Below are 14,174 nucleotides of genomic sequence, written 5' to 3' on the forward strand. Positions count from 1 at the left end.
ATTTAACTTTTTAGATATCACATTTTTTTCCCCAACAATCATTAACCTAAGGTCACTTCTCTCTTCAGAAAGGAAAAAAGCTAAATCCTGGAAAAAATGCCAGTTCCCACTCAGGAAAAATGAACAAAAGTCATTATATTTAAATGTAATAAGAACTGCAATATACATCCTCACAGTTTTAAGAAAAAAATTCTTTATGTAGCACGATAGGGATTCCCCTGTATAGATTTCTTTTTCCCTTGTTTGCCCCTGCTGTTTCTGTGTATTTGGAGTTTCCTGGGTTCAGAACAAAGAGTTCAGATGAAAGTGTTACTGATAAGTTTTAAATGTTAAAAAATTCCATCTTTGCTATGCTGAGGAAACCTTTTGCATTAGACAAAAAAGACAATAAAAAGGGATTATTTCTTGCCAGTAGGTAAGAAAATTAACCTTATGTTTTTAATAAGATGAACTTTTTACCAAATAAAATGTGAAGACATTCCAAAAGGTTAAAGTAGAAATTACTTTGTGAAACATGCATACTGATTATAATGTAAACCTCATATATAATTCTCTAAGAATTCTGTTTTTTTACAGTATGTTTTAGTATGTAATACAGTTTCAGTTATGTCTGTATTTTTCCACTAATATCTTTACCAACTCTAAAAAACAAATTCTGTGATTCCTTTGTTATTGATATTTTTAGCCCAAATTACAAAGATACACAAAATTGAGTTACTAAGCTCTAAGGGTGCCTTATTTTATAATTCCCCATAATTTCTAAAAACAATCGTAAGTAAAATTTTTCTTTAAGGCACACTTGTCAAATCTGGAAAAATGCATAAATTTTTTACATTAACATAAAAAAACAATTTACTCTCTTATCAATTCACACCTATTACCACGGCAGAGACTAGTTCATGGCATCTTTCTGTTTGCTTCTTTGTTTTGAGACAGGGTCTCACTCTTGTCACCTACGACAGAATGCCGTAGCATGATTATGGCTCACTGCAGCCTCAACCTCCGAGGCTCATCTCAGTATCCTGAGTATGAAGAACTGTAAGTGCAGGCTAATTGTTGTGGTTTTGCCACGTTGCTTAGGCTGGTCTCAAACTCCTAGGCTCAAGACATCCATCTGCCTCAGCATCTCCAAGTGCTGAGATTGCAGGCATAAGACACTGTGCTTAGCATGACATCTTTTCATTAAGTATTTAGATAACATAAAAGATTTAAAATCAAATCATTTAAAAAAAATTCTGCTGAGCAGTAAGTAAAAACTGATAGTTTCATGAAGAAACTCAGCTTTGCACTTTGTCCTTTATGCCTATTTTCTCATAGTTACTTAAATGAAAGTTTAGTTCAGAAACCTACTTTTCACAGAAGTCATTCAGAACACCCCAATAATCTTCAGGTACAACAAACCATTCACAATCTCCTGGACCAATATTTATGTTAACAGAGCAGAAGTTGTTATTTTCTTGGTGACCTGAAAAGTAAAAGAAAATGTAAGTCACAATTGTAGCATAAATTAAATGGAGAAATGTGCCTTTAAATTACTGGATAGTTTTGAGGACTGAGTGAAAAATACATGCTTAGAACTTTGAACAAAACATAATATGCAATACATATTAGCTATAGTCATTACTAGTTCCTTCTCTATAAACGACTTCTCAATTCTCGCAAATAGTAGCAGAAACCTTAAGAAAAGAAAGGTATAGTGTTCAAAATGTAACCTGTCTCCTACCACTCTTAGCTCCTACCACATGTCAAATGTTAGCATATAATGTAAAGAATCATAACTCTTCCACAATGAGTAGGTGGATGGCACTGCCCATGGCAAGGGCTTTAAAAATAAAAATTAGAAATACTAGGACACCACAGGCGCCTACCCATGGTGAAAGAATTAGAAACATTTACATTACATACCATATATATAATCTTAGCTTATGATCTATCAGCAATCCCAATATTTTAGAACACATTAAAGATCATATCAGAATATGAAGTGTATTATAGCAGGCATCATTTATATTAATGTAATACTGGAATAAAATCTACCTATACAGAAATTCACAACAATGTTTCTTTAAATTATATCTGGCAAACAAAAACATACTACATTTCTTCTAAGGAATTCCTTAACAGTTCCACAGGATACTGTTGAAGTACTAATGTTATACAAAGAAACAAAAAAACCCAAACACTTGAGAGACAAAATGACAAGGAGATAATCTATTAAAAGTTTGGTTATTCCCCTGCTAGATTTTAAAAGAAAAATGACATTTTTCATTTCATGCAATTTATTTCATTTTCACTGTGAAAATGTAAGGTGTTTCAATATCTATGTTCATTTGTATTGTATTATTCATTGGCAGACTTGTGAAAAATATCTTATCATATGCCAGTCTCATCAACCTGTTGAACATAAGTTCCATGAATTTTGTCAGAAACAGAGATTGAATATCCTCACTTGTCTAAAAAAAGCAGGTCAATGATTTAGAAATGATGAAGCTGTATTGCTATTTTTAGAGCTCTGAGTTGAGGTGGAAATTTTTCTGAAGAAGTACCACCTTCTGCCACTGTTATTGACCACTTACTGGCCATGGAAATTTTGCTGCAGGCTTCAAAACATTTCTTGATAAGTTCAATCTAAAAATTACAAAGCAAAGAGAACTTACCTGTGAAACTTTTAGGATAATAAATCATTCTGAAGACAAAAGAAATTTTTTGAATTGCAAATAGTATCAAGCTGCTTTTATATGCTACTTCTTAAGCTACTAAAAACAAGTAAGAAGCTACATCTCCAGTACCATACACATTTGCAAATATATACTTCTTTAAGTTCAAAATATAATTACAGCAGCATTTTCCAAATCTCAACAAAAGTGCAGGAAAATGTGAATATTTCAAAAGCCATTTGTACTACTGTGAGGTTTTCCAACTAAAGGTGCAACTGACCTTCAATTGGAAAAAATTAATCTGTAATGTAATGAAACCCAAAAAGAAAATAACCCAAAAGGAAAAAAAATCTAACTCTATAAGTGCCTTTAAGACAATTAATATACACAAGAAAATATGCTCAAAGTTTGACAGCAGTACATGGCAGTATTGATCCTCTTGAAAAGACATTTTTGAAGATCTCACTACCACAGAACAACTTTAACAGACGTACATTTGTAGTTAATCTTGATGACACAAGAACACAGTATTTGAGCCCCAATGAAGTGGAGTATTATTTCCTCCAAAATAATTCCATTCTTTTAACTAGTAAACAAAAAAAATGCATTCGTTATTTATTATGATTTTCATCAATAAAAATCCATAAAAAATAGTTTTTTTTTAATAGAATACCTACAAAATATCGGCAATTGAACCTCTCGGCTTGCATAGTTTAAAATATTTAGTATCTAGCCCTTTAAAGAAATGTTTGTAAATAAATGACGCATGAAAAAAAAAAGAAATGTTTGCTTAAAATTAGACAGTTTTTGGATTACATTTTCTAAAAAAAAAAAAGCGCATCACATTTTCAGTATTGTCAATGAAATTTTTATTATACATAACTTCAGTAAACTGGTTCATAATACATTGTTCTCACTGTAATTGTGGTGAAAACCTCTGAAAAACATTGTTAACCTGTTGTCATTCCTACAACTCAGAAACTTAGAGTCCCTTTCCCAGTTTACATTTTTCCGATTGTTTTTTCATATAAAAATGATGGAAAAACAATACCCTGAGCTCAACTTTAAGAGTAATATGAACATTTTCACCTATAATAAAGAATTTTAAAATCTTTTTGGCTTTAGAAGTATAAATGACAATGTGCTCTCTACGCCTGCTCCGCATGATAAACTCAATTTTTTCAATCATATAAGATATGTTAGTCATTAAAATCACCTGGTGTCCGACTCCCTGGAACTTTCATATACAGTTGTACTGTATTCATGCCCAGAATGGTATGCCCAACATGGCTTAGAAGATTTCCTGCTGACACCACACGCGCAAAAGCAGGAAGTTTAGTCAGTTCATGTAACTGCAACTTCCACCTGCAATAAATTAACAGATTAAGAGTAAAAACTCATAAGAATCACCACATCCTCAAAAACCCTGTGATTCAATCAGAAAAATACTTAAATCAATAAATATTTTACCTGTATAGTCAGTAGAACTAAAGCGTTTAACTTATTCCAAAAATAAGTCTTAACACAAACACAGATTACTGAAAAAAAAATCATAAATTGTATAACCTACTAAATAAAAGAAACAATTTACTTTCTATTTATAAAGTTGTATTAATAGAGAGGGTACTTTGGTTTTCTTAAGAAGAATAACATTCTAATTGTAAAACTTTGTCAAAATAATTTCAGAATTTTAGGGTTATTAGGTAAAACTAACATGTCAACATAAAAAAACAAGAAACAAAGAGAGAGAGATAATTAGGAATAGAAAAAAAAAAAAACAGAAAGCTAGACAATTCCCAATTCTGCAATACCCTCATTGATTCAGTTCATGGAAACAGCACTAGGGCAGGGAGACTTACTTTTTGTTATCAGAGAGGTCAATGTTGGTCCCAAATTTTATGGTTTTAAAAGGTCCTTTCCTTCTCCTTCCAGAACTTAAAAAAAGAGAGAATATGAAATCCATGTATTTTAGACAGAAATGTTGAGTGGGTGCTAAAAGTTACTTACTTCTCTGAAGATGTGGATTCGTTATCTGAATGATCTTTGTGTTGTGTTCTTTTCTCATTTTCTTCCTTCAGGTTAAGAAAAAAATATTCATACTTAGTATCCTCTAACAGGCTATCACTTCTATTATACAAATTATACTCATCTACACGAGCAGTATTGACTATTTTTGAGAAATAAGTTTCTACAGGCACATTTCACAGAAAATATCCTCTATAATCACATTAAATTAAGTCACAGGAAAAGTCAAAGTCCAGTTCATGGTACTCAACATCCTCCATCATCTACAAAATTAATATGAAATTCAGGTATTATACTAATTTATAAGAAAAGCATGTATTCATTCATATTTTACTTTGGACCAAGGAATTTTCTAAATGGTAAATTAATTTCATTTAAAATGATATCAAGAGAATATGAGAGAGAACTAAAAATGAAAACAAGGACAACATATAAAAGCTTACTAATTATATATTAAAACAAAAAAAGATGTAAGAAAGCACCTAAGAAGACAGAATTCTTCCTTTTTTTTGAGCCGGAGCCTCACTCTGTTGCCTAGGCTGGAGTGCAGTGGCGTAATCTCAGCTCACTGCAACCTCTGCCTCCTGGGTTCGAGGAAGTTTCCTGCCTCAGTCTCCCTCCGATGCCTCAGCCTCCCTCCAATTCTCTTTTGTAATAAAGAAAAAGCGTTGTTTTGTTTTTCCCTGTAGACACTGTTTTATGAGAAAGAATCTGTAGATTCTTATACTTGGGCCAAAGACAAGATAATGAAGAAAAACCTGAAGCCAAAAGTACTGAGGGGTATAACTACTAATGTTAATTATAAGTGCCAAGTAGCAAAGCAATGGCACATATTCTAAACTGGCAGAAATACATTTGCATCCACATGCAAATATGTACAGAGTGAGCAATGTTAAGATCCTCTATCTCTGATTATAGTATCATATTTAGTTACCCTGGCTTTCTCTGTGGGTGAATCACATTAACAAAACTAAGGGCATATGGACGAAGTTCTTCACAGGCTAAATTTTCAATGCAAAGAGTTCTATATAAATAATAAAACATTTTCACATTTTTATTTAACATTGGTAATAAAAAAATTAAATGCTGAACTTAAAATGTTTGTTATTCTCTCCAGAAATATTTCAAGAATATGCAATGAGAAAATGTTTCTGGGAGGACTGGAAATCCACATGTAAAAGAATGAAGTTGGACCTCTACCTCATCATGTACAGAAAAATTAACTCGAAATGAATGTGAGACCTAAATATAAGATATCACACAAAACTCATGCAAAAAAAAAAAAAAATTAGTACATCTGTATGACTATGGGTTAGGCAACAGTTTCTTAGCAATGACAAAAACAAATGAAGTCCAAGAAATGCAAATAATTAAACTCTATCAAAATTAAAATTTTTGTACTTCAAAGGACACTAACAAAAAAAGTGAAAAGACGACTCACAGAAAAGAAAAAAGTATTGACACATTTAATACTTGAGAAGGAATTTTTAGCAAGAATAAGCATGCATATAATTTACGGTTCAATAATAAAAAGAAAAATAGCCAAATTAAAAAATGGGCAAAGGAAATAAACACGCATTTCACCAAAGAAAATATACCCATTAACAATACGTTAATGAAAAGATGCTTAACAAATAGCCATTTGGGAAAAGACAAAATGAAATATTACTTCAAAACTAATAGTATGGTTAGAATCAAAAGGAGATAGTATATAAGCATCAGAGAAGATGGAGAAATGGGAAACTTATAAATTAAGAATAAAAATGTAGGCCAGGCACAGTGGCTCATGCTTGTAATCCCAGCACTTTGGGAGGCTGAGGTAGGTGGATCACATGAGGCCAGGAATTCAAGACAAGCATGGTCAACATGATGAAACCCTGTCTCTGCTAAAAATACAAAAAACAATTAGTCAGGCATGATGGTGTGTGCCTAAAATTCCAGATACTTGGGAGACTAAGGCAGGAGAATTGATTGAACCCAGGAGGCAGAGGCTGCAGTGAGGTGAATTATCACCATTGCACTCCAACCTGATGACTCAGTGAGACTGTCTCAAAAAAAAAAAAAAAAAAAAAAGGAAAATGTAAAATGATGTAGCCATTTGAAAATTAATCTGACAGTTCCTTAATAGAATAAACAATGAGGCCGGGTTCGGTGGCTTACACCTGTAATCCCAGCATTTTGGGAGGCCAAGCTGGATGAATTATTAGAGGTCAATAGTTTGAGACCAGCCTGGGCAACATGGTGAAATCTTTTCCCTACTAAGAACACAGGAATTAGCCACGCGTGGTGGTGCACACTTGTAGTCCCAGCTACTCAGGAAGCTGAGGCAGGAGAATTGCTTGAACTCAGGAAGTGGAGGTTACAGTGAGCCAAGATAGTACCGCTGCACTCCAGCCTGGGCAACAAAGTGAGACTGTCAATAAAAAACAAACAAAAACCCCCCAGAGTAAACAATGAGTTATTACACCACATAATCTAGCATCTATACAAGGGAAATGAGGGTATATGTTCCCACACAAATACTGTTTATAAGTATTCATAATAGCATTACTTGGAATACCTACGAGGCAGAGCAGAAACAACCTAAATGTTCATAAACTGATGACAGAGTTCCTCCACCAAAAACGGTTTATACCCAGACAATGTAATATTGTCATTAAAAGAGAAGTGGTTTAGTGATACATGCTGCAAATGAATAGACCTTGAAAATCTTATGCTAAAAAATAAAAAAGAAACCAGTCAAAAAGACATGATATCATGCCATACACACACACACATTCAACACAGGCAAATCTACAGATATAAGCAGGCAGGTGGTTGCTTGAATTCTTGGAGTTGGGGGAAATGTGACTGTGGATGGGTATGGGCTTTCATTTGGGAATAAAAAAAATTTGTAAAATTTATTATGATAATGATTGCACACCTATGAGGTACACTAAAAACCACTGAACTGTATACTTTATATGTGTAAACTGTATATTATGTAAATTATATTGGTGAAGCAGTATAAAAAGAAATAAAGGACAGGTGACATGAGCCCAAATGGTCAATGAAGAAGCCCCAAGCCCTCACACTTCCCTATGTAAAAAAATTTAAAACTACCTAACGTAGGGGCTGGGTGTGGTGGCTCACGCCTGTAATCCCAGCACTTTGGGAGGCCGAGGCGGACAGATCTCGAGGTCAGGAGATCAACACCATCCTGGCTAACACGGTGAAACCCCGTCTCTACTAAAAATACAAAAAAGTTAGCCGGGTGTGGTGGCATGCACCTGTGGTCCCAGTTATTTGGGAGGCTGAGGCAGGAGAATGGCGTGAACCCGGGAGGCAGAGCTTGTAGTGAGCTGAGATCACGCCACTGCACTGCAGCCTGGGTGACAAAGCGAGACTGTGTCTCAAAAAAAAAAAACCAAAAAAAAAAAAACCACAAAACTACCTAACATAACCTGATGGAATCTATGGAAAACAATCACAGATCTACAGCATCCAGGTAAACAACTTAGAAAAAGTCACACTCAAATCAGTGGGAAATACTACAGTGTTTTTTAGTTGTGCTTGCCTCACTCCATCAAAGGCCTGGTACAGTGTTGCTACAAAAGAGGTGTCAATTTCGTTCCTCATTTGTTCCCTCAAAAGAGAGAACCTTATCTGTAACATTCTAATTCATCTAAGGACTGTCTAAAATACTGGTCTCTGTTTTGCCTAATACTAATGCTTCTCAAAAACTTTTTAAAAATTAAATTTACTGACTGGGCGCAGTGGCTCACACCTATAATCCCAGCACTTTGGGAGGCCGAGACGGGCAGATCACGAGGTCAGGAGATCGAGACCATCCTGGCTAACACAGTGAAACCCCATCTCTACTAAAAACACAAAAAATTAGCCAGGAGTGGTGGTGGGCACCTATAGTCCCAGCTACTCGGGAGGCTGAGGCAGAAGAATCGCTGGAACCTGGGAGGCGGAGCTTGCAGTGAGCCGAGATCATGCCGCTGCACTCCAGCTTGGGTGACAGAGTGAGACTCCATCTCACCAAAAAAAAAAAAAAATTCCATTTATCATGCTCTGAGCCTAGATTTATCATGAGACCCTGGACAAAGACACTGTAAGAACACAACAATGTATCTTATAAATAGTAACGCAAAAATAAAAACGAAATATTAGTAAGATGAATTCAGAAACACGTTATAGAAAGTTTGTATGTAACGAACTAGTGGGTTTTCCTCCTGAAATTCTTGAATGATTAACAACATATTAAAATCAGTCAATTTAACACACATTAATAAAATGAAGAAAAAACTCACATGATCATCTCAACTGATAAGAAATACAATTTCACAAAATTCAATATCCTTATATATGATAAAAATATTCTACAAACTAGGCACAAATGGTAAGGTCTTCAACATAATAAAGGCCATATATGAAAAACACATAACTTTGAACCTAGGAAGGACTGACAGCTTTTCTTCTAAGATCAAGACCAAGATAAGGACTTACAGTTTGGAAAACTAAATACTGTTTACATGTCAATATTACCAAAAGTGACCCACTGATTCAATGTAACCTCTATCAAAATACCAACAATAATTTTTGCAGGATTAAAAAATTCATCTTGGCTGGGCACAGTGGCTCACGCCTGTAATCTCAGCACTTTGGGAAGCCAAGGTGGGCAGATCACGAGGCCAGGAGATCCAGATCACCCTGGCTAACATGGTGAAATCCCGTCTCTACTAAAAATACAAAAATATTAGCTGGATGTGGTGGCACAGGCCTGTAATCCCAGCTACTCGGGAGGCTGAGGCAGGTGAATGGCATGAACCCAGGAGGCAGAGCTTGCAGTGAGCCGAGATCGCACCACTGTGCTCTAGCCTGGGCGACAGAGTGAGACTCCGTCTCAAAAAAAAAAAATTAATCTTAAGGAAGTTCAATAGAAAAATGATCTTGAAAAACACTACTTGACTTAAAACCACACTATAAGGTTACATACAGTAACCAAAACAGTATGGTACTGCTGTTTTGACACATTGTCAGACCAACTGAGCAGAACAGAAAACACAGAAATAAAGCCACAGACCTACAACTGTTAATCTTCAACAACACCGATAAAAATGAGCAATGCAGAAAGGACTCCCTATTCAACTAACAGTGCTGGGTGGAATAACTTGCTAGCCACACACAGAGAATGAAACTGGATCCTTACCTTTCACCATATATAAAAATTAACTCAAGATGGACTAAATATTTAAATGTACGATGTCAAACTATAAAAAAAGAAAACCTAGAAAATACCCTTCTCAACACTGGTTTTGCGAAACAATGTTTAACTATGTCCCTAAATGCAATTGCAACAAAAATGAAAATTGATAAGTGGGACCCAATTCAGGTATGGAGCTTCAGCACAGCAAAATAAACAAACAAAAACTATCAACAGAGTAAACAGACAAGCTACAAAATGGGATAAATTATTGGTGAACTATGCATCTGACCAAGGTCTAATATCCAGAATCTACAAAGAACTTAACAAATCAACAAGCAAAAAACAAATGACCGCATTAAAAAACGGACAAAGGATATGAAAAGGGTATGTCTACTTAAAAGAGGACATATAATTTGTTTTCTGCTAGGAGAAAAAAAAAAAAAAAAAAACCATACAAGTGGCAGCCAAAAAAATGGGAAAAATGTGGCTGGGCATGGTGGCTCATGTAATTGCAGCACTTTGGGAGGCTGAGGCGGGTGGGTCATCTGGGGTTGGGAGTTTGAGACCACCCTGACCAATGTGGAGAAACCCTGTCTCTACTAAAAATACAAAATTAGCGGGGTGTGGTGGCACATGCCTGTAATACCAGCTACTCGGGAAGCTGAGGCAGAAGAATTGCTTGAACTTGGGAGGAGGTTGCAGTGAGCTGGAGATCGTGCAATTGCACTCCAGTCTGGGCAACAAGAATGAAAGTCCGTCTCAAAAAAAAAAAAAAAAAGAAAAGAAAAAAAAAGGAAAATGTTCAATCATCACTAATTATCAGAGAATTGCAAATCAAAATCGCAATGAGATACTATCTCACATTAGTCGGAATGACTACTATTAAAAATAGCCAAAAACAAAAACAAAAACAAAAAAACCCAACACATGCTGGCGAGGATGTGAAGAAAAGGGAAGGCTTATACACTGTTCATGGGTATATAAATTAGTTTAGCCACTGTGGAAAGCAGTTTAGAGAATTCTCGAAGAACCTAAAATAGAGCTACCATTTGACCCAGCAATCTCATTACTGGGTATCTACCCAGTGGAAAACAGAGCATTCTGCAAAAATAGACATGCACTCTTTTGTTCATCATCATTGCGCTATTCACAATAGCCAATGTGGCAAGCCAGGTCTCATTAACAGCTGAACAGGCAGGCCTCCATCACAACTGTTTCAGCACTGACTGAGTGGTTAATTTAAATGTTAAAAGCTGAAAGAGTCAGTGCGCCCTCACATAAAGGCTGGAATGTAACAAAAGTCCATCAAGAGTTTTGCCCAGGCCTTTTCTGGGCCTTGTAGATAACAAGATAACAAATTCTTAACAGATTCTGCTTAGGATTAAATGAGTTTTGATTGGGGATCTGAAGAAACTCCCCAGACCTACACAAACAAGTTTTATTGGTGGTCTAAAGAAACTCCCTAAACCTCCACGATTTAGCAGGAAACAGGATAAAGGTCTTCAGCACCTGGACACATCTAGATTATGTAAATTTACTGAGGCTCCAGAGGAAGGTCTTCAAAACTCAGACCCCTCGGTTATAAATTAGAAGCTGTTGATCACTTATGAGTTTAGATGAATGCACACTACACATTGACATGTAACTTAGAAAGTATAAGCTCTAGAATACTTTGTAATTTTCCTGGCTTTTTCCCTGTACCCGGTTACTTCAGAAATAAATGCTCTTCTTTCCCAGTTCATCTGCATCTCATTATTGGCCCATGAGAATAAGCAGCCCAATCATCGGTTTGGTCTGGGAACACAAAGACATAAAATCAACCTAGGTGCTCATCAGTGTTGGATTGGATAAAGAAAATGTGGTGTATACAGACAATGGAACACTATGGAGTCAAAAAAAGAACAAAATGATGTCCTTTGCAGCAACATGGATGTAGCTGGTGGCCATAATTCTAAGCAAATTTACTCAGAAACAGAAGACCAAGTGTTGCAGTTTCTCCCTTATAAGTGGGAGCTAAACACTGAGTACATATGGACATAAATGTGAGCTAGATGTGAGAGGAAAGGAGGTGGGGCATGAGCTAAAAACTACTTATTGTGGGGTACTATGTTCACTTCCTGGGAGTATTAAACCCAAGTGACAAATCTGCACATAAACCCTCTGTCTTTAAAATAGAAGTTGTATTTTACAAATAAAGAAAGGGCCAGGCGTGGGTGGATCACGAAGTCAGGAGATTGAGACCATACTGGCTAACACGGTTAAACCCCGTCTCTACTAAAAATACAAAAAATTAGCTGGACGTGGTGGCGGGCACCTGTAGTCCCAGCTACTCAGGAGGCTGAGGCAGGAGAATGGCCTGAACCCAGGAGGTGGAGCTTGCAGTGAGCCGAGATCGCGCCACTGCACTCCAGCCGGGGTGACAGAGCAAGACCCTATCTCAAGAAAGAAAAATGAACAGAAACGAACACTTCTTAATTTCAAAATTTACTATAATACTATAGCAATCAAAATAGTGTAGTAGTAGCATAAAGACAGACATACGGACCAATAAAAGAGAACACAGAATCAAGACAAAAACTCTTGTGTGATTTTTGATGAGACTGCCAAGACCATTGAGCAGGAGAAAGGTCAGTCTTCTGAACAAATGGGATTGGAAAAACGAGATATTTACATGCAAAAAACCAAAGTTGGTTCTTTATCTTGGATCACATACAAAATTAACTTGAAATAGATCAGAGACTCAAACATAAGAGCTAAAACTATAAAATTGTGAGAACAAGTGAAAATGCTGTGACATGGTATTTGGCCATGATTTCTTAAACTTCAAAAGAATGTGTCAACAAAGTAAGTAAATAAACTGGACTTCACAAAAATTAAAAATTTATCAAATGACACTATTACCAAAACAGCAAAATTACAATAAACAAAATTGGAGAAAATACTTGTAAAACATTGTAAATCATTGCAAATACTTGTAAATTCTCTTGGGCAACGCCAGTGGGAATTAACATGGTGCGGGCACTGCGCAGAACAATATAGTCGTCCTTTAAAAAGTTCAGCAAGTAATTACCACACAATCCAGCGGTTGTAGAGACTAGAACACGTAATTTACATCAATTTTCAGAGCAGCGATACTCAACACAGTAACTCAAATGTGCATAGATAAACAAAATGTGGTACATACTTAATGGAGTTACTATTCAGTCATAAAAAATAGTAAAATTATACTGCTAAAAACACAGATGAACCTGCCCAAGAAAGCCAGACATGAAAGGACAAACACTTTATGATCCCACTTACATGAGCAACCCAGAATTTGTGAAACGTATTTTGAAAGAATGTGAAAAAGAGATGACTGGGCGCAGTGGCTCACACCTGTAATCCCAGCACTTTGGGGGACCAAGGCAGGGAGATCACCTGAGGTCAAAAGTTTGAGACCAACTTGACCAACGTGGAGAAACCCCGTCTTTACTAAAAATACAAAATTAGCTGGGTGTGGTGGCGCATGCCTGTAATCCCAGCTACTGGGGAGGCTGAGGTAGAATAGCTTGAAGCCAGGAGGCAGAGGTTGCAGTGAGCTGAGATCACACCATTGCACTCCAGCCTGGGCAACAAGAGCAAAACTCCATCTCAAAAACAAATAACAACAAAAAAACAAAACAGAGATTATTAAGGGGTTGGGGAAGAAACTGTAAAAGGAAACTATCTTATTACTAAGCTAAAGGGAAAAGTCCAGCTGGGAACTGCTTAGGACAATCCTGCCTCCCATTCTATTCAAAGCCACCCCACTGCTCACCGAGATAAATGTATATCTGATTGCCTCCTTTGGAGAGGCTAATCAGGAACTCAAAAGAATACAACCATTTTTTCTCTTACCTACCTATGGCCTGAAGACCACCTCCCCAGAAATGAGTTGTCCCTCATTTCCACACCTAACCAATGGTTCATCTTACATATATTGATGTTTCATGTCTCCCTAAAATGTACAAAACCCAACTACCCTCATCACCTTGGGCATATGTTGACAGGACATCCTGAGGCTGTGTTATGGGTGTGTGTCCTCAATCTTGGCAAAATAAAACCTTCTAAATTAAATTAACTGAGACCTCTCTCGAGATTTTTGGGGTTCACACTGAGGTAACCAAAGAGGGATTTTGAGTGGAGGTGCCTCTGACCTTTCACGAATCTCCTACTGGTGCTTGGTACCAGCTTGAGCTATCTTTATGCACTATACCAACACGACAATTCACTGAGGCATGGAAGAAGCCCCTCCAGAGAATCCCTGATCTCCCAAAATT

At 36.3% G+C, this 14,174-nt stretch overlaps 1 protein-coding gene across 35 annotated transcripts in view; it reads right to left on the reverse strand.

The window, feature by feature from the left end:
* Window positions 1-14,174, reverse strand: part of UTY (ubiquitously transcribed tetratricopeptide repeat containing, Y-linked) — a 249,115-nt gene that overhangs the window by 67,557 nt on the left and 167,384 nt on the right. For all 35 annotated transcript variants that reach the window (XM_063804975.1, XM_063804974.1, XM_063804973.1 and 32 more), the window contains 4 exons: window positions 4,665-4,729; window positions 4,517-4,591; window positions 3,874-4,022; window positions 1,351-1,465 (listed from right to left, as the gene is read on the reverse strand). In XM_063804975.1, coding sequence (XP_063661045.1) covers window positions 1,351-1,465; window positions 3,874-4,022; window positions 4,517-4,591; window positions 4,665-4,729 — 404 coding nt within the window. The remainder of the gene's footprint in view (window positions 1-1,350; window positions 1,466-3,873; window positions 4,023-4,516; window positions 4,592-4,664; window positions 4,730-14,174) is intronic.

This window comes from Pan troglodytes, chromosome Y (genome assembly GCF_028858775.2).
Source record: "Pan troglodytes isolate AG18354 chromosome Y, NHGRI_mPanTro3-v2.0_pri, whole genome shotgun sequence".
NCBI lineage: Eukaryota > Metazoa > Chordata > Mammalia > Primates > Hominidae > Pan > Pan troglodytes.